Source organism: Mustela nivalis (assembly GCF_964662115.1).
Source record: "Mustela nivalis genome assembly, chromosome: 2".
NCBI classification, from domain to species: domain Eukaryota; kingdom Metazoa; phylum Chordata; class Mammalia; order Carnivora; family Mustelidae; genus Mustela; species Mustela nivalis.
In genome coordinates this window covers 133,121,601-133,149,336 of record NC_139021.1, presented here as the reverse complement: position 1 = coordinate 133,149,336, position 27,736 = coordinate 133,121,601, and the positions used below count along the sequence as shown (strand labels likewise).

General features: G+C 54.3%; 1 protein-coding gene across 2 annotated transcripts in view; it reads right to left on the bottom strand.

Moving 5' to 3' along the window:
* The window catches only part of CDH23 (cadherin related 23), a 396,562-nt gene that overhangs the window by 154,966 nt on the left and 213,860 nt on the right, over positions 1 to 27,736 (bottom strand). For both annotated transcript variants that reach the window (XM_082715700.1, XM_082715699.1), the window contains exons 12-13: positions 2,199 to 2,337; positions 1,570 to 1,728 (exon numbers count right to left, since the gene is read on the bottom strand). In XM_082715700.1, the coding sequence (XP_082571826.1) occupies positions 1,570 to 1,728; positions 2,199 to 2,337 (298 nt within the window). The remainder of the gene's footprint in view (positions 1 to 1,569; positions 1,729 to 2,198; positions 2,338 to 27,736) is intronic.

The following is a 27,736-nucleotide window of genomic DNA, read 5'->3' as shown; positions in this document are numbered from 1 at the left end:
AAACCTTCCCCAGGGCCACGGGAACTTGGGACTGCAAAGTGAGACCACCATCCCCAGCAAGAATACTGGGGAGAAGTCCCTAGGCACCCACCAAGACGGACACCTGGATTCTTTGCCATGTGGTCCCCAGCTTGCTGGGGCCCTGAAGTCCAGGCTGCTTGGGTGTCCTTCACCCTGATGTTTGAAGATGGCTGGGGGGAGCGGGGCTGCAGACACTCTGGCACTTGCTCTCCAGCTGGGCCCCTAGAGGCTGCAAGAGGATCCACAGGGGGGCCCCCAAGCACCAGGTGACAGATTACGAGGAGCACTTTGGTAGAAAACGGGGGGCCACAGCCTGGGGAAGCAGGCAGGGAGGGAAACAGCCACAGTAGACTTAGTGTTTATGTCTGAGGGCCCGCCTAGCTGAACATCTGTTTGAAATATTAATAACTGTCAGATGGGAAGGGCCTGGGGCTCAGTACAGTTTCACACCATCTGTCGGTAGAGTAAACACACTTCAGAACAGTGGGCCTGGGATTAGCAGGCGATGGCTTGGATAAGAACGGAGTAAGAACGGAGCAAGATATGGCAGCGAGGACCCCGAGCCCTTCCGTGTGGGCAGAGAAGAGCAGCAGTGAGCTCAAATCTATCACAGGTACTGAGCACCTACTAGGCGTATGAGCTGAGCTTACGTAGCAACACGTCTGCTGCCTTGATCTGCCAGACAACCAGTCCTCTTTGCTCTGCTAACAGAAGCCCCTTCCACATAGCCCCTTCCCCACTTCTAGCCCACAGAGTTTGCACGGAGTGGACCTAACCCCTGGCTCCACCGGCAAGAGTGTGACCCATCTCTGGGAGATGAGGATCAAGATGATGGGCTCCAGCATGGCTCAGCAAGGAGACTCAATTGTGGGACTTGTGCTGGAACTAATGAAAAAGATGACTGTTTTCCCACTAAGGTTGATACATTGGTAAGAAGCAAGCCTGGGGGTGTTGGTGTCCCTCTTGGCCAATGTAAGAAAAGCAGAGCCTGGTGCTAAAGTCAGATTCTTGCTAACGGAGTGCCTGGGTACAGCCATGCCTGATATCATTATACTTTGATTTATAAGAGCTGATACACTTTTGGCTTGAACCACTTAAGAGTTTGTGTCCCTTGCCAGCAAGGGTACTAAATGATATGAATGGGACACTGGAAGGGCCCTTTGTCAAAGTCCCAGCCAAGGGCAGCTGGGGATGGCCAGGTACCCTCAAAGAGTCCATTCTTCCTTGGTGCTTAGAGGGACGGTGGCCCTCCTCGGAGATGGCTGCCCCCATCCCCACTAGAGGACATTTCTAGGGCTCCTGGCTCACCTAGACTCAGTTCCTCTCAGGGACAAGGCAGAATACTGGTGTTCTCTTCCCACATTGTTGCCGGGACCCTGGGAACCCCATCATAAAGACTCCAGAGGTTTTAAGACACAAACACCACAGCTTCTAGGGCTCAGGCGCACCGCCTTCCCTGACTGCCCATGTTTCTTGGCCCATTCCCTCTGGCTGCCTCCCTGTGGTCTTCCCCAGAGCTCAGTAGCCCGGTGAAAGAGCAGGACTCACCAGGACTGTCAGCACAGATGTCCCCACGGTGACGTTCTCATACAAGCTGACGTTGTACAGCGGCTGGCTGAAGATGGGCCGGTTGTCATTCTCGTTGATGAGGGTGATCTTCACTTTGGCGTAGCCCACGTGGTCAGGCACGCTCTCGTTGGCAAAGAGCTGGGTGTGCAGAGCAGGGGCCCAGGTGAGCTCTCGCATGCTCCCGGAACCTTGTCCCCCTAAGTCCCCCTGGGGTCTTTGCAGGTCCAAACCCAGAGTTCCTGTCTGAGTCAGTGCCTATCCCAGGTGTGTGCTGCTGGGAGTCTCTCCATCAGGGACTGGAAGCCAGGATGGCTGCGGATTCTGCTGGGGCCTGGGCCGGTGGGGACTTGGGCAGTGAGGCTCCTTATGGGTCTCAGGGGCCGTGACCGTGTCTGGTAAATTGCTGCTCAATTCCCAGATATTTCCTTGTCCTCCTTGAAAAGGGAGGTTCAGCCCAGCCCCTGCCATTGGCTCTGTGGGCTTCCTGGAGTTGGACCCATAGGGGAAGAATGGGGAGAGCTGGAAGGGGGAATTTCAGGAGATGGTGTCACCCTCTGCCTCCCCTGAAAGCCCCCCACCTGGCGAAGAAAAAGGGAGGGGGGCCTTACGTCAAAGTCGTAGCGGTCCACAGTCTCATAGTCCAGGGGGATGGCCACCCGGATGCGGATGTCTGCTTTCCCTTGGACAGAGGTGGGGGAGATGATGAAGTGCTGGGAGTTGTTCCCCACCAGGTACACCTCGAACATGCTGTTCAGGCCCTGGGGCAGAATGGAGAAGAAACCAGTCAGAAGGGGCTTAGGAGGCCACGGGTCCGGAGCAGAGTGGCTTTGGTGGAGGTAGAGAAGGGACAGGGTCCATAGCAGGGCTTGCAAGCACCCCACCCGAGAGCGGTCTGGCCTCCTCTGGGTGACCCCAGTCTGGCTCTCAGACCCTGCCTCCTGCCCATGTCCGGGCCCACTGGAAGTCTCTGCTAGTTCTTTTTGCCTTTGTTATGCCTTCAGACGCCCCAAATATCCCTTCCAGATGGTTCGGTTCATTTCCCATCTCCTGCTCCCTTCCTCAGTCCCAGTGACCCCGACTGGAGAGGTTCTGTACCTGCAAGACCCAGCAGGGAGACAGGACAGAGGGTGGGAAGGGAGGGGAGAGAAGCAAGTATGTGTCCTTGGCAGGCGTGGGCAGGAGAGGGCAAGGGACAGCGCAGGGTGTGGCTTCTTCCCTTCCCTCCCCCCAGAAGGTGTCAATCAGGGAGAACACTGGCTTCCTTACACATGGAATGGGAATTACTCAAGCAGCTAAATGGTGAAGTGAACCCTTGTGGACCCCCTACACTGTGGCCAGCTAGTGGTGACCTGGAGGACACTGGGTCCTAGGTAGCTAGGAGCTGCCATGTCCTCCAAGGGCTCTGCTGCGGCCCAGCAGCACAAGTCCCTGGTTTCAGATGGGGTGGGGGGGAGTGCGTGCTTCACTCCAAGTCAGGTGTTTCTGATCCTTCTAACCGGGCCTGAACTCACGGCTCAGACATAAAGGGTGTGAGCTCTCCATACTATCCAAGACCTCAGATCCAAAGAACCATTGCTGAAGGTGGGAGACGTGGCCTCCTGACTCCCCAGAGTCTGGTCTGCTCAGAGATGGATTCAACTCCCTACAGGGGGTAGCTACCCCCAAATAAGCCTCCTTCAACCTAGGGGGACGGCTTGTGGTTTGTAACCAATCCGTGGAGAACCTCTCCTGACCCTTACTGCAGATGCCACCGGGTTACAGACCTGGGCTTCGAGCGCCAGGAGGGAATTTCCGCCTGCCCATGCTGCTCGGCCCTGGCCCAGTGCCCAGCATAACCCCACTATGTGTGTGTTTCTTTGGAACTGAGGGCGGACAAAGGAAGCATGCCTCTCTTCTGGTTGCCCAGGGATGCCTTCCAGAACCTGTTCCTGCTGGGAAGGGAGCAGCCAGGCCATCTGAAAGCCTTTCCTTGCTCAGAAGGGGATGGTCCTGGCAAGACTGGAAAGGATAACCCCCAGTGAAGCCTGAGAATTCACGAGATCCTTCCAGCCCTGGGACTGTCCCACAAGTGGTCGAACACATTTGTGGAATGAACGCACATGAACATTTACCCACCAGTCTCTTGAGTTTTTGTTTTTGTTTTTGTTTTTTTCTATTTGCAATTACAAATTACCAAAACAGGAACACTGCCAATCTTGGGGTCCAGACAAGCAGCAGGGCCTCCAAAGCCCCCCCAACCCAGAGTGGCTCCCGCAGATGGTGCAGGCAATGCTCCCGTGGCCCTGTCAGCTCGTGGAGTCCTCAGTTCTCCCTGGCATGGAATCCATTCGTCTGACGGAGGCCCAATTAAATGCCCGAAGGGGCACTAATAGCCAAGGCCGGCAGAGTGTGACAGCTCCAAGCAGGTGACACCAACGCCTCTCCCTCCACCACAGGACTTGGAGGCCTGAGAAGGTGGGGGTGGGCTGAGCTGTGCCTGGGCCGATGGAGCCACACCCCCTCCACCACCCCTCCCCCATGTGCCCACCGCCCCCCTCCCCCAGCCCTGGCCCTTCCCAGGCTCACTTACCAAGTTCTGTCAGTGGGAGTTGGTCAAAGGTATGGAGACAGAGAAGGAGCCGGAAAGGCACGGAGAGGAGGAAGAAACCGGAAAGAAAAGATGGTGAGATCTGAGGTCAGAGGAAGGCAGAGGGGCCAAATGGACCCTAGGAGCATACCCTGCTTCAGAGGAAGAGCCCCTTTCTTGTCTGAGGGGCCCCAAAACCAGAGGAAGGAGAGGGAAGCAGAGGAAGAGGGTACCAGGGGTACTGAGCACACTGGGTCCTCACCCAGAGGGAGGTCGGGAAGGGGATAGCGCTGGGGGAGAGAGGGATGGGCCACACTCCTATGTCCTCCTCCCAGGAGCTTAGACCAAACCCCTGCAGAAAACGACCCTGAGCACGGTCACGTATCAATCTTCCTAACACAGAAAATGCTAAGACCTGATACATAGAGACATGGGAAGTTTTTACATAGCTCTAAAGTGTAAAGGGCACGCTGTGGTCTCCCTGTCCCTGCTGGCCCAGTTGCTGGAGAGCCTTCTCTAGAGGCCACCGCACCTCGTCCAGGGGTCTCTTCCCAAGCAAAGTCATGCACATATGATGAGCTCCACATATCTGTGGCTTCCCTCCCCACCCCCCCACCCCCCCGCAAACGGCAGCACACGGCAGGCATCGCTCTGGGTGGGGTTTGGTCCCGGAGAGCCGGGTCGTGAAGGATGTTCCCTAAGTGTACAAACAGGGGCCGATATGAACAACAGCACGGCACACAGTTACTGGTATCTGCTCTCTGTCAGACACTGTCCAGAATAAGCACAGAATTCTCCTCTGTGGTTTCTGGGGAATGTTGGGCGTCCTCAAAGCCCCAGAGCACGCCCCGGGCAGTGTAAACCCACAGGAAAGCAGGGACACAGTGGGAGCTCAAGAAGCCACTGGGTTTTGGCTGCTTTTCCTCACCCAGTCCTCTGGGTGGTCCTCTTCCTACAGGCCGTAGGGTGGAGATGAAGGAACATGGGAGCTTGGAAACCTCTCCAGAGGAAATGGAGTTCAGAGAGGTTGAGTGAGTCACCCAAGGGTGCACAGCTTGTTGGCAGCAGAGTGGGGATAAAAGCCGAGGCCAGGGTGCCATCTAGGCTGAGGGAAGTGGGGTCAGGACCATAGGAGTTCCCAGAGCAGACTGAGGAGGCAGAGGTAACATTGAGCTCCCCAGGGTGGAATTTGAGTGAGCGCCAGCAGATGAGGCCAAGCCAGGAAGGCTGCCTCAAGAAGGGGAGTTCTGAACTGGCTTTAGGAACGAAGGGAAAATGAGCTAGAAGAGGAGGGGTTCCACATGGAGGAAGTGGCTTTACATGCGGAACTCTGTCCTTAGCGTGTATCAGAATCACCTAGAGGCTTTGGTAAGCTACAGACTGTTGTCCTCAGCCAGGACTTGTGAAATTAGAAATTCCTGTTAATTTCTACTTCTAACAAGCTTCAGGTGCTGCCTGCCCTGCTACTTCTGGTCTGGGAGCCACCCACCCCTGCCATCTCTGCAAAGGCATGGAGCAAGAATGAGGAATTAGTAAGGAGGCAGACTGGGAGCGGATTTGCAAAGGTGTGTGTGGGGAAGAGCTGGTGAGATTGTTGGGATAGTAGGAGGCTGGGGCATAGGGGCTGCCCATGCTCCCTAGAGAACCACATTGTGCAGCTAGGGCTGTGGAAACACCAGTAGGGGCAGGCAGGAGCTTAGCGGCACCCACAGGGTTCCAGAGGGGTGAGTGGGGGAGAGGCACAGCGGGAGAGCTCCATCGGATCACCCAGCAAAATCTCCTGGGGGGTCTTTAAAATATCCCCATGACTCAGCTGTACCCCAGACCAAGCAAATCAGATGTGGGTGAGGAGACCAGAACTCTGGACCTCAGAACATTCTCTACATTATTCATTCTAATGTGCGTTCAAGGGTGAGAACCAGTAGGGCAGAGAGGTGCTTCTTCGAGCAGGGCACAGGGACAGGTAGCTGAGCTTTATCAAAAACATCATTAGAAATGCATCTTTTGGAGGGCACCTGGGTGGCTCAGTGGGTTAAAGCCTCTGCCTTCGGCTTTAATGATCCCAGGGTCCTGGGAGAGAGCCCTGCATCAGGCTCTCTGCTTGGCGGGGAGCCTGCTTCCCCCCCCTCTCTGCCTGCCTCTCTGCCTACTTGTGATCTCTGTCAAATTCATAAATAAAATCTTAAAAAAAATAAGAGAAATGCATATTTTGGGCCATGCCCAAATCTACTCTTCGGAAACACCGGGGTTGTGCGGCCAGCACCGTCCAGCCAGCCCTCCAGGTGTCTATTACTCCCAGGTTTGAGAACCGCCAGGAAGAGCAAGGCAAGGCAGGGAGCAAGCCTGAGAGCAGGGAAGAAGACTGAGCAGCGAGGTGTGGTGGGTGAGCCACTGCGGAGAGAAAACAGAGTAAACAGCTCATGGGGTTGTGGAGGTATGGGGGTGGGGGCTGGAGCTGCCACGTGGTACCTGGACAGAGGACCAGAGCAAGGGTTGGAAGAGATGCCTGGGAAGTTGGGACTCAGTGCACTGTGGACTCAGCTTGGGTACCTGACCCCTGAGGCCAGGTTTCTGGGTCTCAAGGAATGAGGTTCCTGCCCTTCCAGATTTGCCACCTGGGGCGAGTTCACTCCCTGCTGCAGTGGTCCTGAGAACCCCGGGCAACCTTCCCGCTAAGTCTCATTAAATGCTCAGCCTGTCCCCTTCAGAACCTGCCCAGCGGCCAGGTCCTGCTGGGACTTGGCTTGTGACTGTGGACCCCCTTGGGCTGGGATGTGTGTGTGATACTCACCCAGGTCACCAAAGCGGTGCGGAACCCCGATTAACTGCGGTCCTCTGCCAGGCAGCTCCTGTTCATTAAGCCCTAACTGTGTGCCCCACTGGACTTAACCAGAATCTTTATGGACATCAGCATTCGCACACCCCTTTCTTGGAGAAGGAAAGCGAGGCCCGAGAGGGCAACTCGTTCAGGCCTCACAGCTGCCAGCGAAGGATCTGAAGTTGGGTCTGTTCTGTCTCTGGCTCCGTGGGCACTCTCAACCACCCCGCCCTCCAGCCCCTCCCACCGCACAACACGGCTCCCAACAAAGAACTGGCCCGGGAGGGCGCAGGTGGGTGGGCTCCTCCCGCATTCTCTGAGGGGCAGGACTGAGGCCCAGGGAAAGGCTCCTCTGCCAAGGTCAGGGACCCAGGCAGGTGGAGGGCTAGAGCCTGCCTCTCACTCGCTGCCAGGCCCAACGGGAGAGCGGTTCACTGGGGCTGGGAGGGAGGGTGTGGGTCGGACAGAGGCAGGAGGCCCTCTTGGAACTGTTGAGGGGCAAATCTGTTGGGAAGGGAGATAAGGAGGAACATCAAAAGGAGTCCGAGTGTGTGTGGAGAGGAGGCCGGTGGATTAAATTCTCTTCCAGCTGGGAGAGGCGATGAAAAGGCTGATAGCTGGCAGCCGCGGGTCCCGGAGCCAAGCAGCAGCGTTGCCCTCCCCGCACCAGGCTGGGGCACCAGTGGCTGCCTGCGGGGCTGCGACAGCTCCGCTTTATTTGTTTAGAGGAAGGCGGAAGGACACGGGAGATCACGCCTCGCTCCCCACCGTCCCCACCCCGCGCAGCCAGCCGCACTGCGCTCCGCTCCCGGTGACTGAAGGCTTGCCACCCCGCGGAGGGCAGCCGGCTGGTCCAGACCTCCTTATCAGCTGCTGCCAGAAGGGGCTGTCCCCCCACCCTCAGCTCCCCTCAGCCCTGCCTCCCCCCCACCTCCCGCTGCTGGACGTGGGCCGTGGCCTTGGGAGTGGTGGCCCAGCAGGCACCGCCTAGAAAGTACACCCTTCCTAGCCTTTCTGCCGCACCCACAGCCAGCGGACCCACGTGCCAGGGGTCACTCGGCTCCATGAAGGGACCCAGCCGCATTTTCCCCAATTAGTAACTGAGAGCTTTGTATGTGCTGGGTCCCCTGCAGGCTCCCTGACCACTCACAACTTTGGGAGGACCCAGGGCGGAGGTTCTGTTAAGGACTGCCTGGCTTGAGGACCTTTTCCTCCTTCCAGCCGATGCCGCCTGGCGTAGAGCCCAGCCCTGGGCTTGCAGGGGGGTGGCCTGGGCTCTCTTAGGGTCTGCACCTGACTTCTGAGTACAGCTTCCCTTGGTTGTCACCTGCAGGCGCTGGCACGTACCCCTTGCAGACGACCTGCTCTCCAAAGGACGATGGTCTGACCCAGCCCCAGACTCTTCCCTGGACCCCAGGCCCGCAGATGCCTCCCACACAGCTGTTGCTTGCTTGGTTCTCACTGCCCCCTCCTCCCAGACACTTTGCTGCCCATCCACCCCTTGGAGAGGCTCATCTCCCTGCTATGGTCAGGGGAGTAGCTGATTGGGGACCAGTGATGTGATGTGCAGTGGAGAGTAAGGTTTGGCTGGGGAACAGGCTCTGTCACTCTCTAGCTGTATGGCCTTGGGCAACATACTCCGGTTGCTGGAGAACAAGGCATACCAGCAGGGTTAAGAAGCAGACTTGCCTCCTTGCACAGTCTTGTTTTGGTGGGTGATAGGAGTTAGGTTTTCTTGCCCAAGACAGGAGGCTCTCTGATAGGAACTTTGTGTTTTGTTTTGTTTTTTCCTTTGTACCCCAGATGCTAGGGGTACTGACCTCCCTAACCCTGTGAGCTAGGATATGCCCTGCAAGGAACCTTTATTCCATTCCACAGAAGAGAAAAGACCAGGGAAGGGCAGCAAGGCCCAAGGTAGCCTTTATGTTGGGAGTGCTGGGCAGTGTTTTGAAACAAGACAGAGAAGAACCAGGGAGATCTGTGGGCTGGCAGGCTGCCCTTAGGTGAGCCAGGAATGGGGCTGGGGTCCTGAGTGCCCAGAGGCACCCCGAGAGCACCACCCTCATAGAAACTGCATCCAGGACTCAACCTGCCAGGGAAGAGCCCCGTGACCAGTGACTCCGGGGTGTGAGGCCCTAAGCTTCAGTGGTGGCTCAAAGCAACAGCCTCTTGGGGTCGGACCTGACTCCAGATGTAAGCAATTGCCTTCTTCAGCTGTGGGATTTTGCACAAAAGCTCTTACTCTGTGCCTCAATCTTCTATTCTGCAAAATGGACAGAAGGAGGGCCACCTGACAGCACTCTTACCGATAAGCTGCAAGATTCTGGTAAAGTGCCTGGACCGGGTGAGGGTTCAGTAAATAAGGGTTGTTCCTTGTTTTGGAAATTAGTGGGGGAGGGGAGGAGGAAGCCCTAGGGAAGGGTGGATTTCTATTGCTTGGCCAAAATGAAGGGGGCAGAGAGGGATGGGCAAAGGCTTAGATAAGTGTTGGGGGTGAGTGGATCCCCCCATGCCGGCCAGAGGCTGTAGGTCTCCCTTCGCCCCTGTGCTTCTATTGGTCTCACCCATGCTATCGAGTGGCTGGAAATCAAAGTCCACGGAAGATGGAGCCTTTATCACCCCTTTGTCCAGCTTTTCCCTTAATTAACCCCAATCGGACACACCAATGTGAGCCTTGGCAGGTGGCAGGCCCTTGGCACCCCTTCCCGTCACCACTTCTCCCGCAGTGTCCCATGCCCAGCACACCAGGCCGCCTGCCGTGAAGGCAGAGTCCAGCGGGCCACCGGAGGAGCCGTGCGGTGGGCACCGCCTCCATCCCCCAACTCTGGCTCAACTCCCGCGGATCTTCCAAGTTTCAGAGTCCGGGGGAACTGCCAACGGTACCTCCTGGCAATTGAAACCTTCTGATTCTGTCTCCTCACAGTCCCCCGACGTAGCGCCCTGTTCCTGGACACAGTCCCAACCTAGGGCCCCAGCAAAGGCCACAGTACACGCTTGGTCTCTCAGCCTTGTCTTCCTCTCCTGAGTGCCAGGATTGTCTGGCCCAGAGTCTCAGCTTCTCCGCCCCGAGAGTGGGCCGCCTCTCAGACCTGCATCAGCTGAAGGACCCCGCCCTGGTTTCAGGCTCTCAGCCCACCCATCCCCGCCCTCCCCCCAGGCTCCTTCGCGGTTTGGGCCCTTGAACAACACGGGCAGGAACCATTTTTCCCTGCATGGGCCATTCATCACTATCAGTGTGGCAAGCCCTTCATTCTCCCTGGGCCTCAGTTTCCAGAACTGCAAACCGGGGTGATTCTCTAAGGGCCCTCAATGTCCGCTGTGCTCTCTTGGATTGCTTTCCACTCCTGCGGCTGCTCCAGGCCTCTCTCCTCGTCCTCCCTGGCTGCTGCCCTCTCTAACCCTCCTTTGTGTTCCTTCATCTTTTCCTCCACTCTTGCCTTGTCCCGCTCTTCCCTTCTCTCCTCACTCTTTCTCCCCCTGGTCTCTTTTCCATTTCTCCTTTTCTCCCTCCTCTTGCATCACCCCTCCTGTTTCCCCCTCCCCCCTCCTCCTCCCTCCCTCTTCCCCCCCTCCAGCCCTCTCTCTGCCAGCCTCTCCCTCCTCCTCTCCCCAGGTTATCTGCTGAATTCCACACACGCCTGCACAGACGGGATCAATCCAAGGCTGCCTTGCCTTCAGCTTATCTCTGCTCCAAATGATTGATTTTCCCTCTTTAAGAGTAATTTGCTGGTGAATTCCATGTATTGCAAAAACCCCTGTGAAATCTAATTCAATCCGATCGGCAGCTGGCACTTTGGGGAAAGAATACTAGAGAGCTGTCAATTTCATCGCGTGGACGTGTGTATTATTTAGCTCACAGACGAGAGCACGAGGCAGGCAGGTGCTTCTCACCTGCACGTGCCACCTTCCCTGCCTCCCTCCGGAGGGATCTTGTCGCTGGCCCCGCAGCCAGCCCTGGCTCTTCTGGGAAGTGCATTATAACGTGCACTGGGTACTCGCATTAAGGTAAATGAGGGACAGGTGCTATCAAATTGTTTTCCTGATTTGCAGCCCACTGCTCTCGTGCACTATGGGAATCTCAGCCTTCCAGAGCCTAGCTATCCCTGACCACCTGCCTCTCTCCTGCATTCCAGGCTTGTCTGGCTCAGAGCCTGTTTCTCAACGTATATAAATGGGGAGGTGTGAGGAAAAACCAGGCCACCTCTCAGGCCTGCCCCTGGGTGACCAGCTGTCCCAGTTTTCCCGGGACGCGGGACTTACACGTGCTAAAACCCAGGCCATTGCAGGCAAACCTGGAGAGCTGGTGTCCAATGCCACGAGGCACGTCTGAAAGCCCAGCAGGGTAGGTCGTCCCCTCTGCACAGGTGAGGCGGTTATGCCGTCGGCATGGCACACAAGGCTCTGAGCCTCTGACACACCAGCCCCAGTGTCTGACAGGTGCTCCCCAAAGGCGGCATTACCTTGGAGGCTCAAGTTCTCTGCCAGCGACGACGGTAACATGGCTGACCAAGGGCTCTTGCTCAGCCCCGGTGACCTCTGTTCTGGGAGGGTCCCATCTTGTCCCCCCACCTATGTCCTCTGAAAATAGCAGAGCTAACTGTAACTACCCCCCTCCCCCAAGTTGGAACCAGCCACGCTGGCCTCCATTCCCATGCCTCAAGTAAATAACCATTTCTGGTGGGGTCCGAATCTTTGGGCTGCCCCGGATCTCTAGGCATCAGAGCAATGAGTCTCAGGGTTACTTAGAGAAATGAAGTGGCTTTACGGGGATTGGCCATGAGGCCAAGGTTCACCTTACTAGTGCTTGTGGGCATGGTCAAAGGGCAGGTTTATGTGGAAGGCCCAGGGGATCTCAGGTACCATCTCAGGCCACATGGAAATTCATGGGCATGCAGCAGGGGCCACGTAGGATTTATGAGGCAGGGGCTCTGAGCTCTTCATTCCAGAATGACTCCTTTCATTCCACCCCGCGCTGCACCCAGGGAGATCTCAAGGATTCCCCCAGGCCATACATCCTTCCTCTGTCCTTCCCTCTCTCCTGCAAGGGACCCTGTTTGAAAGGCACATGCTCCAAGTGGAAAGCTCAACAACGCCTTCCTTGTGGTCCTGCCTGCAACCCGGGCTCACCTCCCAGCATAGGTGGCCACATTCTTAACTTTAAGATCAGAATCTGCCAACTTGGACCTTACCCCCAATACCTGGTGTCAATTCCTTCCCTCCCTTCCCCCCACTGGTAAACCCACACTGGAGCTGTCTGGGGTGGGGGTAAGGGGCCAAAGTGGAGTGTCCGTGTTCTTAGAGGTGCAGGAAGGAGAATCCACAATGCAGTGGGGGAAAAAAGGGTGTGCATCCTGGTCTGTCCCAAGCCTGGAATTGTCCCTTGGCTTCCTCTGGGGCCCAGGCTGGGAAGGATCGTGTGGCCTGAGGGGCAGGATGGCTGGCGGAGGAGGCATCCAGCCCTCAAGGGGCCTCAGGAGGAGGAGGAGAGACAGGCTGGTGTAGGGTTGGGAGCTGGCTTTGCACCCAGCAGCTGCCTGGCTCTGTCTATTTACCATGCTAAAACTATTTCCCTGTTCCCACAGAGAGAGAAATGTGTGGCAAGGCAAAGAAATCTAAATGTCTTATGGAAATCGGGAGGGCACACTGCCTGCTGCTAATCACACCGCTTTATATTCCAGTCCACCTCCCTAGGCCTCCGGGTGGCGGGGAGGGGCTGAGGGGGCGGAGGACAGGGTCCCGGGAGCCCTTAAACTGATACGCGCTGTGACCTCAGGCCAACTGCCCTCTCTGGGCTGCCTTTCAACAAGAGGGATCCCTTTGCCTCAGGAGGCCCGGAGGGCAGAGCTCTAAACAGTGTAGAGGCCAGGCACCTGGGCTCTGGGGATCTGGGAATGATTTTATCTCCCTCCCCATCTTAGCCCCCTGCCAGGGAGGTCGGGGCCCAGGTTTGCATCCCCTTCCCATGAACAAAAACACACAAATGCCCTAAGGGGTCGGGTGCTGGGCTGGGACAGAGTGCCAGGCTTCAAGCAGATGGGTGAACATGCCTGGGGACAGCCCTGCATGTCACTTAGCAGCCACGGCAGTGTTCTAGAAGTCAAACCCAGCTGCCCAGACCTGCAAAGAGCCCCTCCTCCCCTCCTACCTAACCCGTTCCACATCTTGCAAGGCACTCACATGGGGCACACAGCAACTATGGTTGAATGCACGACGGGATACGTGCATGAATGGGCTACGGGTGTGTTTATCTGTGAATGTGTTGGGTGTGAGGAAAAGCCAGGAAACAGACAGAGGCAGGAGGAAGGTTGGGAAGGGGGGGCAAGAGAGGATAATCAGACTCAAAGAAAAACAGAGACAGAAATGGAGGGAGTGGGCAAGGGTGGGTAGAAGGCATTCAGATGCGGAACTAAGCTGAGGTGAAGAGAACAGACACCAGGAGGGCCTGGCCACTGTCTAGCCAGCAGACAGCTCCCATTTTCTTTCTGCCTCCTAGACTGCCCTTCTGGGTTTCTGCCATTCCTGTCCCTGGGATTCCAAATCCTAGTGGCATTCCAACCCCACAGACCCCCACAACCAGTCTCTGCCCTTCTGGCCATCTGCTATCATCTCCTGTCACTGTCCTTGTTCTCCTGGTGTCCAGGTTAATCAACTTAAAGTACAGCTCTGAGGATACCACTCATGCTCAGGAACCATCGATGGCTCCCACGTGCCTGCTGAATTACGTTCAATCTCCTCTTGGTATTCAAGGCCCTCGTCTACTTTTCTGGCTTTATAGGTGGTGTGTATTAAATGACAGTGGAGAGAAGGATGGTGTTGAGTGGTGCTATTTAAGCTGCTACCTTTCACTTCTTCTTTCTGGGGAGTGTGGGGGAGGAAGAGGTTATCAATAATTTATAATTTTTTAAAACTAACCTGCAGTGAAATTGACATTTTGGGGTATTCGATTTTATGAATTTTAACAGAATTATAAAATCGTGTTACCCCATCACAACCAGCACGCAGAACAGTTCCACTGTCCCCCAAACTCCCCTTTGCTTACCTTTATAGTCAACCCCTCTCCCACTCCTAATCCTTGGTAACCACTGGTGGGTTCTCTGCCACTATAGTTTCATCTTTTTGAGAATGTCAAAGAATCACACAGAACATAGTGTTTGAGACTGGCGGCTCTCCCTTCTAATAAAGCCTTTGAGATCACTTGATTCTCACTTCCCCTTAGCCGTCTGCTTATCTAAGCAGTCCTGTCCCTAGAGGACCAGTTAGCATCTGCACAGATGAGCTGAGCTGGAGGGGGCAGTCCTGCATGCCTCTAAGAGGTGAGCCTACCAGTGTGCCAGGGAAGGGCTTTGAAGGCAAGGGGCCGAGTGTCAAGCGGATTTAAGAAAAAAAAAAAAAAAACAAAAAACAAAAGAAACCCAACAACCCTGGTTGGCCAGCTCTGTAAACTTTAGCGGATTTGGACATTCCCTAATGAGGGCAATTAAGAGTCATTATGCTGAAAACAGAAAAGTAAACACAGATCCATATGCTAATTGGCAAATATTGCTGCGTGTTAGGGCTGGCTGCCTCCTCCCTCTCCTGAGCCCTGCCCCTAGTCCTGCACAGTGCCTGTCCAGCCCCCCCCCCCCCCCCCACCAAGCTCCTCCATCACGCTCTTGTCCTCTTGTGCTCCCTCTTGGTCCTCCTCCTCCCTGGGAGGCTACTTCTTTGCTGGCTCATTCCCACCTCCCTTAAGGTGAACACCAGGATGCTTAGCCCCCCTCTCCCTACACCCACACCCCTTGCGTCAGTGAGCCCAGCTGGACCTGTGGCTCTAAATACAGCCCAGGTGCTGGTGACACTTACATTTCCATCTCCAGCCTGGGCCCACATGGTGGGCTCTGGAGAGCCAAGTGCTAGGTTTCCGGGATCTAGCCAGCTGCAATCATGCTGGTGGCTTGAGGTAGGTGTGTGATAGGAGGGCTTACCCCAGAGAGACCACCGAGTGCTACAAATGAGGGGCTCCCAACCCAGAGCCACTCGTTGTGCATTTATGAGCACACCCCCTCTGCCTTCTCGATGTTTCCATATGGATGACTAACAAGCATGTCCAATGTAACGTGTCGAAAGCTAAACTATAGATTCCACTTCCCCCTCACTAAAAATATTGCTTCACCATCTCAGGAAGGAAGGACTCCATGTTTCTAAGGGCTCAGGTCAAACACCTTGTGCAGTCATTGTAACACACACCCCTACACACACACACACACACACACTCCAGCAAATCCTTGACTTTCCATTCAAAATGGGTCCAGGAGCTGATCTCTTCTCACTCCCCACCAGCACCTCTAACTTCCGTCCTTCCCAGCTGATGGCCCTGCCCTGGGTGGTCTATTTACCCATCAGCCAGTGTATCCTTTTGTTGGATCAGTGGGCTCCGGGAGTGCAGGAGGAACAATAGAAATGACCGCTGGGCCATAGTCATCCAGCCTCCTCCCCACCCCTTTCCTTAACCCTTGACTCTCCCGCCAAAAGGATGTATGCCCAGGTCGCGTCTCTACAGGTAACTGGATACCTACGCAGGAAACAGAAGTATCAGGACCCTCCACCCCATACCCTCCAGTCACCAAATACCCTACGATCATCAAATACCCTACTATATATGGATGTGAGCCCATGCCCTACCTTGGCCCGATAAAAGACCCCTGCCAACTCCCTCCCAGTGTGACTTCCCCCACTCCCCTTTCCTGAGTTGGAGCCGAGGAACCTCACCCGAGGGCTCCCACCTCCTCCCGGGGCGACTTTCCTGACTCCCCTTCTCCTGAGCCCTGAAACTTCGCCGGAGAGTGCCTTTAATAAATCTTGCCTTGAGCCCATCTTGCCTGGTGTTGTGTTTACCTCGCCTGGGAAACGTTATACCTTTAAAATAATTTTCTTTTAAGATAAAATTCACCAGGGCACCTGGGTGGCTCAGTGGGTTAAGCCGCTGCCTTCGGCTCAGGTCATGATCTCAGGGTCCTGGGATCGAGTCCCGCATTGGGCTCTCTGCTCAGCAGGGAGTCTGCTTCCTCCTCTCTCTCTCTGCCTGCCTCTCTGCCTACTTGTGATCTCTGTCTGTCAAATAAATAAATAAAATCTTTAAAAAAAAAAAGATAAAATTCACCATTTTAACATGTTAAAGTGTACAATTCAGTGGTTTTCAGGATATCCACGATGTTGTGCAACTGCCCCTTCTCTGCAGTTCTACAACATTCCCATAATTCTAGGAGGCAACATTGTACGCATGAACAGTCACATCGCATTCCCCTCCCTGCAGCCACGAGTCTGCAGATTTGCCTGTTCTGACACTTCATACAGAAGGCACCACATACTATGTGCCCTTTGTGTTTGGCCTCTTTACCTCGCAAAAGGTTTTCTACGTTCATCCACATGGCAGCAGGTGGCCGGGCCGAGTAATATTCCGCTGTGGAGCTACCACACCATATGCTCAGCAGTGGATGGACACTTGGGTCGCTTTCAAGGACTGTCCTTCCGTACTTCACTCTGTAAGGCCCTCACTCCCTACTCACTACCCTTAGGTGGCTTCCTGCCTCCCTCGGGCTTTGCATAAGTCTAGCCCTAAAGGCACAGCTGCCTATCTGACCTCCTCCACTAGTCCCAGGCCTCCCTGCTCCTCCTCATGCCTCCCGCACCATGCGCAGGTGCACTCCTGACCGCAGCCATGCGCCTGCCATGCCTGCTGCCTGCCGAGCTCTTCCTCCAAGTGTCCATGGGGTCTACCCCATCTTCATGGGGTTTCTCCTAAATGTCACCTCATCAGAGAGGCCTCTTCCGACCCCTCCGCCTCCCCAGGACTGCCTTGAGCCCCCTACCCTGATTTATTTTCCTCCGTGGCTCTGGTTGCTGTCTGCTGTAGATTTACTGGTTTCTTCAATCTTCTGCCCCTGCAATGGACCCGGCCTGAGGGTGGGACTTTGGCCCGCTGCCTTCTCTTGTGAACAAACAGCTCCTTAAAGAGCATCAGGAAAGCAGCAGGTACTCAACAAGTATCTGTCGACCACATAAACTAATGAATTAATTCCCACCCCCGCTTGAAGCAAGAATCCCTCTAGGACAGCTTTTCCACTCGCCTGCCCCAGGCCTGTGGGTGCCCCTCCCGTGTACTTGGCCGCCTGGTATAGCTCTGGCACTGCTCTGACCAAGGTTTCCTTGGAGGCTAGCTCTGCCCATGTAGAGAAGCAGAAATATCACCTGCTCTCTGACACAGGACCCAGGGCACCTGTCAAGAACCAAGAGGAGGAAAACCTGCACCTTTTAACCAGGGATATGGACGTCTGACAACCTTGATTTTGAGAATTTATTCTCACTCTCAATTCCTTTTCAAATCAGATGTGTAACAGATTCTGCAGAAACTCAGGCAAGCAGCGCTGGGTTCTGGCTCTGGGAAGGAGGCTCCATGCCCCTCCTCAGTGGCTCATCCTCACCTCTGCTGCCCAGCGGGGCTCTGCCATCCCTGATGCTTGTTAATTAGGATGTTTCTCTGCCTGTGGGAATAATGATGGGGTGAGACATGCAGGGACCACTCCCAGCTGGGCTATGTTTACCCCTACTCTTTGAGATGGGGGATAAACAAGACACGCCATCTGTAGCCGTCAGGGGTGTGATGGGGGTGGCAAATGGGGTAGGAGGGGGACCATGGGAGGAAGAAATCACGTCCTAGGGTGAGACCGGGCTCACGGGGGCCCATGGTAAAAGGGGCACTGTAGTGGGCATGAAGCGGCTAGGCGGTCACAGAGAGGAAGAGGATGGAGGAAGTGTGTTAATTCTGCTTCTGATCCCTGTGGGGGTATTTGGGAAGACCAGGCTCTCCACTTAGGAGGTGTGACTCCTAAGGACTCCCGCTACTTCCCATCCCAAACAGCAGTGGGATGGGGTAAGGGTCAGCTGCCAGGGAGGTGGCTGAAGCGGTACAATCCCCATGCCCAAGATGAAAGCCCTCATCTAGCCGCAGGAGGGGACTTGGCCCAGCTGGGGAGCAGGCACGGGGGAGGGGAGAGGGTGAGGAATGGGGTTGCCTGCTTCACACCCCCTCCAGGGCTACTGGGCCTGGTGTAAATAGCACGCTAATTAGATTTACGGCTGAGACTAAATTAGGAGGTGTCAGAATCAAGCCGAGGACACCCTCTGGTCCTCAGGGAGGCTGGAGCTTAGCATGCTGGGAGGAATCACACCACGGGATGCAGCCACGCACAGAAAAATCCTAATAATCACCATCGTCATAATAAGAGCCTCAGTGAAGGCAACTGGGGAGAAATTAATAGGAAAAAGAGCAGACGGGGCTGCCCTGCTCCCCCTGGTTTCCTTCCCTTCCAGAATGTCTTTGCTTTGAAGTCAACAGATATTTTCCTGGAGAACCTAAATCTTGGGGGGAAGAGCCTCAGAAAAGTGAGCTGAAGCTGGAAAACAACAGAGGTCTTGCAAACAGACCCCCGCCCGCTGCCAGGCAAGCAAAGGTGCAGAGCCATGCTCACGCAGGCCCCGCAGAGTCCAGGCGCCGGCTGTGTAGACCCGGCTGTGGGCGGATGCTCACCCGGCTATGCAGCCAGATCATTAGAGAAACTTTTAGAAACTGGAGGAGCCAGGATGGGCCCCTTGGCTTGGGGCATGGGGACTGGGAGAAGGGCAGTGCTGACCTCTACTTCTGAATGTGCCTCATCTTGGTTGCTCCCTGGGCCAGAGCTCTCACTCCCTGATTGCTCCCAGTTTTGCGTCACTGATGAACTCGTGAGCTGGGTGGGAGGCACAGGATGTTGGAGGCATCCCTTACACCGCCCAGGGGATTCAGTGGGAGGTGGGTGATTTTCAGCCAGATCCCGCTTATCTCTATTAAGAGGGGAAACAAGAGTCTAGATAGCTGGATAATCATCTATCCACAGAAAGGGCAAAAACTCACGTGGGCTCTCCTGGATGCTGGCAGCCTGCCCCTCCCCCTCTTCCCCATCTTTTCACTTCTTCTAGAGTTTGGTTTCTAGTTCAAATTGCTTCCGAAAATAGGAAAATGGAGATCCATGCTCTGGGCCCCCTCAGCAGGCAGGGAGAGTTTAGGGCGACTGGGATCACTCTCTGGGGTAATAGGGACGTATATTGTGTTGCTACTGGTGGATGGATAGAGGGGGCCCAGTGGAACAGTGGCCTGGTACATCCAGAGCTGGAAAACGAACCCTCCGCTGAATGTGGGACCTGGAGTTTCCCTGCTCCCAGCCCGCTCCAAACGGATGTGTGGCTCAGGAGGCCAACTCTGCCAGCCGGCAGAATGTCAGCCTCATAGCAAAAGCCCAAGGAGGGAGCTGGGCTAAAGGGTGGCCATTCAGGAGCAGGGAATTAAGGAGGGTTTGTTCATCTTTTGTGCCAAGGACCCCTCTGACAGTCTGGTGAAACCTATGGACCCCCTTTCTGGAATAACATTTTTTTTTTTTTTTAAAGATTTTATTTATTTGACAGAGAGAAATTACAAGTACACTGAGAGGCAGGCAGAGAGAGAGAGAGAAGGAAGCAGGCTCCCTGCTGAGCAGAGAGCCCGATGCGGGACTCGATCCCAGGACCCTGAGATCATGACCTGAGCCGAAGGCAGCGGCTTAACCCACTGAGCCACCCAGGCGCCCCTGGAATAACATTTTTAAATGGGAATAAACAAAATACATGGGACCACAAAGTCAAAGTATGTTGAAATAGCTACCAGGTGTGTTAAAAGGGTGTTAAAGAAGAATTCGGTGCCTCTTAATGCATTAAACAATAAGATTTACCAGGGGGTTAACATCGGCTATAATTTCAAAGTAGTGATAGCTGTAAATGGTAGGTTGAGATCCCAAGACACCCGAAATGTGGTATGAGAATATCTGAGGTTTCTCTTGGGTCAAAGCCCCAGGTACTACTCATACCCCTGTTTGTTTCTATTTTCATAATTAAAGGGAGGGCTAATGGTCAGTTGCAGGTTAGTGAAAATAAAGATGCAGATTTTTCTCTATCCAGAGTCATGGATGCCTTGGGGAGGCAGAGGGCCCCCACTTCTGGGGCTGAAAGGAAGCCTGGCCAAGGCCCCTGGGGCCCACAGCCATCACCGTGCAGGGCTGCGTAGGGAGAGGGGCCAGAGAAACCACACACTGGACAGACTGACGAATAAGAATAAACGGGAAAATAAATTTAAATAAATACAAGGTTGCAGGCTGGGCTCCCCGACAGGCCTGGAACACACATGGAATGGAGAATGAGGGTGATGGACAGAAACAAGGCCCAGATTAGCAGGAGAACAACCGCCTCTTCTCACTGCTTACTCCCCTCCCCTCTCAACCCTCCAAGTAAACCCAGTATCCTGGAATATGGCTTTTTCTCCCTGTCATTTGCTTTCTTTTATTTATTTATTTGGTGATGTTTTCTCCTTGGGGAGGTGGGTAATTCTCTCTGGTTTTTTTTTTTTTTTTCCTGTGCCCCTCAAACAAATGAATCGTGTCATCTCCTGCCTGAAATAGGAATTAGCTCCTGCCAGATGTGTCCCCGCTCACCTTGCCTTACCAACCCCCTCGCCCTGCCCACAGCCATGCTGGAGGTGGGAGACCCACCTGCTTGGGTGGGACCAAACCTTTGCAAATGGGGAGACGTGGCTGCAAATGCAGAGCTCCCCAGGGCAAGCATTAGAAGCATAGGATTGAGAATTCAAGGCCAAGCTCTGTGACCCACTGGCTGTGTGACCTTGGGGAAGCCCCTTAACCTCTCTGAGCCTTGACTGCCTCCTCTCTGAAGAAACCCAATAATACACCTCTCTCTCAGGGCTGGGATAATAAAAACACTTAACACTTAAAGAAGGTTTTTTATAGGCTAGGCATGGTTTCAAACATACATATTAACTCACTGAATCCTTGTAACAATGTGGTGAGGTCAGTCCTATTGTTGTCCTCATTTTGCAGATAGGAAAACTGAGCCAGAGAGGATAAATGAAGTCTCCTAAGGTTACACAGATCAAAAACTTCCCAGCAGGGTTTGAACCCGGGCGGCTTGGCTTCCAAGTGCTCCATTTTTTCTCCATTCTGGCTGCTTCCCTCTTCCTAACTGGTGAAATGCTCCAGGGAACACCAAATAAATAAACACACGGGCAGACTGGGAGAGGACGGTGGGTGGATGAGGCCCATGGCGGTGCCAGATCCTTCTGCCCATACTGGGAAGCAGAGGCGGCCAGAGCAAGTTCAGGGAAGGGAGGAGGATCCCCCCTGGGGGCAGGAGAGAAGGTGGAAGCTCAGGTGGACCCCTCTTCCCACCCAGGTCCTCTTGGACCCAAAGGTTGGTTGAGTCTTCACTGAGATGGATTGGGCCAACCAGTGGTTTTTTCCCGAGGTGCACCCCGAGGTACAGAGTGGGGATGTGGCTTGCTTGGAATTGCTCTGTGAGGCAGGAGCAGAATAGGGGTGGGCCTTGGCTTTGGGGTTTTCTCTACCCCCTCCTGGGCACTTGGGGTAGGTCTGGTAGCAGAAGGCTAGGGCTAGGGTTCAGAGTCCTGGGCCATTCTGACTTGGGAGAGCCTATGTCACAAAGACCAAAGGTGCCCACTCCCTGTCCTCCTGGGCAGAGTTCCAAAGGCGGTCTCCATTGGACTTTCTGGGTTTCATAATAAGGGGCCTGGGGTTCTCCGACTTCTTGCCACCCCGAAAGGAAAATGGCAAACTGTAAGAGAGCCTTTCCAATGCTAGAAAGCACCTGCTGGCTGGAACAGGTGGCTAAAGGGCGGGGGGGGGGGGGCTCCTGTGCGGCTTTGCTACATTTCCCCGCTTCCTGACAGCCCCATTTTCAACACAGCAATCAGGGGGCTCCTTAAGAAAGGTGACTCAGAGCATGTCACCCCCACCCCCCGGCTCCCCACTGAGGTCACGGTAACAGAAAAAACATCTTTCGAAGGCTGTAGGGCCTGGCCAGGCTCCCGCTGATGTTGCTACCTCGCTTCCTCCAGTTCTCTCCAGCTTCCCACCCCCCTGCCCCACAACGCCTTCGACCCATCTCTTTTCTGCTCCTTGAAAATGCCCAGCCAGTTCCCTTTCGATCTCTGGCCTTGCAGGGAGCACCTGCTGCCAGAATGTTCTCCCTCAGCAGCTCCGTGTGGCTGCCTCTCCTACACCTCTGCACCTCAGCTCCAAGGGCACCTGTTCCAGAAGGCCATCTGGAACCGCTGAGTCAAAACCAGCCCCCCCATGGCACCCCATCACTCATCCTGTGAGTCGACTTCTTGACACTCATTTCCACCCGCAGCGCCATTGGTACCTGTTCCTCTAGCTTCCCCGCTGGGATGAAACAGAAGCCCTTGGAGGACATGGACCACAGCTTCAGCACTGACCCCTCCCTTCAGCACGAATTGGTGGGCACACGGTAGGTGTGCAAGAGTGTTCCTTGAGTGAATGTATACGTCACTCCCCAGCTGTGTGAATTTCCATAGAAGGCCTCAGAAAGGCCCCCGGGGCCAGCAAATTGATGAAGTCGGAAGGCCATTCTCAAATGATTGCAACTCCCAGAAATAGCCAGAACCGGGCAGTAGAGGCTACTAAAGGGCATACTGGCACCCTACTCCCCACACCCCTGCAAAAGGACAGCAGGAGATACGTTCTGGGAAGCTGTGGGGCAGAAATGAGGCAGAAATGAAGTGGATCAAAGGCTCCCAACTCCTGAGAAGAAAGGTGTTTCCTGAGAAGAAAGGGTGAGGGATGTTGTCAATTTCCAGCTTTCGGAGTCCGCTGGGAGAGGTTGCGCACAACGCCAAACAGCACTTAAAAAGAAAGCCCTTTGCTGGAATTTGTAAAGCAGCCAGAGGCTCGGTTGATCTACACTCACTGCAACAGCCGTTGCAGAGCACAGAGCAGATGCAGAGCACAGAGAATCTAGAAGGGGAAGAGTGGATTTTAGGACAACTGAACAGAAACTTCCAACCACCCTAATAACGCCACGCCACGCAGATGGGAATACGGGACAGACAAGCTCAGCTGTGAACAGGACTGCGTGGGGACGGCTGCAGGCTTGATCAGGAGAGGAAAAGCTGACCAAACTGGAGAAAACACAAAGAACATCCTGCGGCCATGGGCGTGGGTTAAGGATATGGTAGGGATCCAAGTGGGTGAGAGTGTGGCTCATTTGCCCTGGCTTTCCAGAACACTGAGGAAGAGACAAGAGAACACCCAGCAGCCAGGAGCTGGGGAATGAGGCTGCCACAGCCTTTCATTTGAAACTCAGATGAGTGCCACGCCAAGGCTGATTCCTGGGGCCTTTGCCTTGAGATTTTATTTATTTATTTATTTATTTTTTGTGTGTGTGATTTGCATTACAACCATCTATTTGCATCTCAACTGTCATGAGGGCCAAGGGGGTTGGTGATGGTTTCCCTTCCTTCCTGGGCTTCTGTGAGTTTTCTGTAGCAGAGGAAAGGAGAAGAAATTACTCAGCAGGACTTGACAATGAAGATGGAGTCCTTGGGAGATAGAAAGGGCTTCTTTCAAGTACCATTGCTGTCTTGAATTTCCTGCAGAGGCTGAGATTCTGCAAGAAATGAAGCAGAATCTTCCATCTGGAGGGGAGGGGATGCCAGCATTGACTAGTCTTAGTGAATTAGATTAGCAACCTTCTTGGGAATGATGGCCACAAAGTGCTAACTGAGAGGTTAAACTGCTTCCTCTTTCCCTTTCTGTTTTCCATCAGCACCCTCTGCTGCCTCATTGTGGACTTAAGAGGTCACCTTCTAACTCAAACTCAGGGGGGAATTGAGCTTTTAGCCCAGGGGCACTGAGAATGGAGTTTGGACAAAGCCTTGAGCTACCTCATGGTTACTTTTATCATTAAATCACTCTTTAATTCAACCAGCACTCATTTTGCAGTTCCTCCCAAAGGCCAGGCAGAGGGTGAGGCTCTGGGTCACACTGGTGAGCAAAACCAGCTCAGTTTAATTGGGGAGAGAGGTATGATTGAGATTATCACACTGAAATCTGCAAAAGCACCTAATGATGAGTGCAAGGGAGAATTGATGAGGGAAACAGAGGCAAAAGAAAAATTATTAAATTTCCTTACCTACGGACAAGCCCTTAAAACAGGTAGAGTGACTCTCCTCTAGGGACTCAACTACCCCAACCTTAACGCTTTGCTAAGGGCAAAGGATAATCCTAGCCTGACTGACCCCCTACCCCCAACCAGGATCCTATAAGTCTACTCTAACAATTCCTTTGGAAACTTTATCTCTAAACTTCCAAGATAGTGTCGACAATCATTCCCAAGCATATGGCCCAGTGATATACATCAAAAGGGTCTCACAAAAAGGTTTTATTACTAGTAATGAATAATCTTTTCCCCAGACAATAGCTAGCCCCTCAACGTCCTAGAAACCTTGCTTCCAAAATTCCTTAGATACTTAATATCATCTCTAATCCCCTCCCCAACTTACGCGTCTATAATAGACCACTCCTCACATCCCGGGGAAGCAGTTCTTCTTGCCCACGGGTCCTGTCCCCATGCATTAATAAACCACCATTTTGCATCAAAGATGTCTCAAGAATTCTTTCTTGGTCATGGGCTCCTCCCCCATGTTCTAGAACTTCATCAGAATGACATGCTCTCCAGACGATGATGAAGTGATTTTACCTTTCCTCAGGCTCCTTTCCCTCCTCCAAGTCTGCTTAATGAATGCATTTGTCCACGACATCTAGCAAATCCAGCCACCTTTACCCCAGATACAAATCCCAACCCATGTATCCTCCCCTCAGAAAGAGAACTGGAAGAAAAAACAAATTTTTAAAATTTCCTTTTACTAAAGATGCCTGATTTCTCTTTGAGGTTCCTTGATTTTTCCCAGATTCTGGATGTTGGCAACAGGGCTGAACTACTCCGTGCAGGGAACCTGGGGCCTGACCCTTAGCATCCGAGACTGGGCCTTGGGGGCATTTATCCCAGCCACATCCCTCCAGAATTCTGGAGAGTAAAGATGGGAGAAATAAACAAAACAAAACAAAACTCCCAGGGCAATTTAGAAAGCAATTTATTCCTCCCTGTTTTTCAGGAATTGCCCCAGGACCACGCTGGGATGGTTTGGGGGCAGTTCTATGGGGAGCCTGGACTGTGACTCAGAGGACCTTAAGGTGGGGAGTCTGAGCTTCTGGGCTGTCTTTCTTCATCAGTCATTCTCTCTCTGCACCTCACTGTGCCCCGGAGAAGTGGGGCCGCCCAGGGGGGAGGGCAGCCCTTCACTGGCCAACTCCCTGGGGCAAGTGGCGACAAGATCCCTGGTAGCGTGGGCACCCCATCCATAACGGGCATGCTGAGGCCTGTGTCTGGGTGGGGAGCAGCCACTAGAGGCAGGCTGGACCCAGACACCCTTCAGTATCCCTGCAGATGCTCAGACAGGACTTCCAGCAAAGCAGGACTGAGCTAAACCCCAAAGCGGTCAGGGTGACCCTGAATGCCCCAACCAGTGGTGGTGAGAAGCCCTGGGGTTGCCGGCCCCGCTGGCGGGGATGACCCCTGGACCATCTGGCTAATATCTCGGGGGTGTGCCAGGTATTGTGCTCAGTTCTCCAGAATAAAGGTCTGATGTCCTTCTCTATCCCTTGTCGGCCAGCCAAATATGTAGCTGCCTCCCCGTCTCCCCCAGCCTCCTGGCAATGAGGTAGGGCCACGTCCCTAGTTCTGGGCAGCTCTGGGCAGCTCAGGATGAAGCCTAGAAGGGCCGGTGCTTGCCCCCCTAGCTGTCCCCTCCCTCCTGCCGTGACCAATGTGACTGTAGAGCTGTACCCGAGAGACTACAGAGTGGGGTCTCCCTGCCCACCTGTGCTGGATGAGAAGTAATAAATCTCTGAGAGAGAAAGAAACCTCTGTCTCAGGGTTAATTTGTGACTGCAATAGAAACGGGTACATTTTCACACAGATGAGAGAGATGACACTTAGAGAGGGTCAACGACTCACGGAAGGTCGCAGAGCTAGTGAATTACAAGACTGGATTGAATACAGGCCCCGGCAGATTCCGGAGCTTGGGCCATGAACCACTACACAAGCTGCCTCCCCTCCGGTTTGCCTCCAAAATCGAGCCCCAGTTCTTTGGTTTGGCATTCAAGGCTCAAGGTCTGCGTCCCAGCCCACCCTCGCAGGAGCCCTCTACATAAACCCTGCATCAATCACACGGTACGGCCTGCTCCTCCTCTTCCTTGCAGGTTCCTCTCTCTGGGCCTCTCAGTGGGCCACTGCCCAGCCCTCCAGCTCTCCTGGCTGCCTGTCACCATCCAATTGGTGTCCCAAGGCTCAGCCCTGGTCCCCTTTCACCATAGAGCTTTTGCTGATCCTCTATCCCCCACATCCCCCCTTCTCAGCTGAGGTCTGGAGCCCTCTCTGCCCACTGTCACTGGCCCGCACGCGAGGACCAGTGTCTCTGTTCCCTTGGACATTCGTCATAGCCTGAAACCAGAGATGGCACTTTGCCCCGAGGCTCTCACTCACACAGCATTGTCTAAAGAGGGGGTGCAGCGCTCCATGGGGATAAAAGATGACCCACCGGGGTATGAGAAAGTACTGGAGTTTATTTTTATACCTGTTTGTTGATCGCCACCTGTTAAACTTGCTGTATTTCTGCAGGTTTTAAAAAAAAGTATCTACTGTACTTGTGTAGGACACCCTTGGTCCCATGGTCTCCACTCCCACAATAGATCAAATCCAGCTCCTTGTAAACAGTAGGTGCTTAGTATATACTCAAGTTATCTCAGATAGGCAGGGATGGAATAACTAGCAGGAGGTGGGGGCACGTGGCTGGCGCACGGGCGCGGGCGCACGCATGCACACACACACACACACACACACACACACACACACACACAGTGGGACTGACCTGTCCTCACGGACCTGCGTCCCTGTGGGGGTAGGGGCTGGCTGGGGTGGACCTGGACGGTGGGCCGTTAAGAGAAGCTGACAGGAGACGGCTGACTGGGAGAAAGGGCTCCCTGGCAGGTGTGCTGGCAGTTCGCTGAGCAAGCAGCCGGAGTAGAGAGGGGCAGGAGGAGCAAGCGGGAAACCAGACCTGGAGCAAGGCCAGTGTGGGAGTCCCGCACTGTGAGGAGTAATTGCCGAGAAGCCCCTCAGGCTGGAAAACCTAATGGAATTCCTGAGCAGAGTGGGGCCCCCAAACCGCAGTAATAAATAGAAGTGCTATTAAGGATCCTGGCTGCTGACAGGCAGGGGAGAGAGAGCAGGCACGGGAGGGGCGGGCAGGGAGGAAGGCTGAGAGGGTCTCCCTGGCCGCAGGGAACCCATCCCATCCAGGCCTGGTGGGGGCACCTTCTGGAGCTCTCCCTCACTTGTGGCCCATGTCCCTTTCTCTTCTTTTTTTTTTTTTAAGATTTTGTTTATTTATCTGACAGACAAGAGATCACAAGTAGGCAGAGAGACAGGCAGAGAGAGAGGAGGAAGCAGGTTCCCCGATGAGCAGAGAGTCCCACGCGGGGCTTGATCCCTGGACTCTGGGATCACGACCTGAGCTGAAAGCAGAGGCTTTAACCCACTGAGCCACCCAAGTGCCCCTATGTCCCTTCCTCTTAAGACTGGCCTCAGCTAGGCAGGACCTTGTAGGGGGCTGCAGGCGTCTCGGACCCCCAGAGTCTCCTAGTGGCCCGGGATCCCCTTGAAAGTACTTACACAACTCACATGGAAAAGGAGGAGTCATTAACTACACCAAAAGGAGAGATAAGACTTTTTTCCAAGGTTCTATTTATATCACAACCCCCAACTTT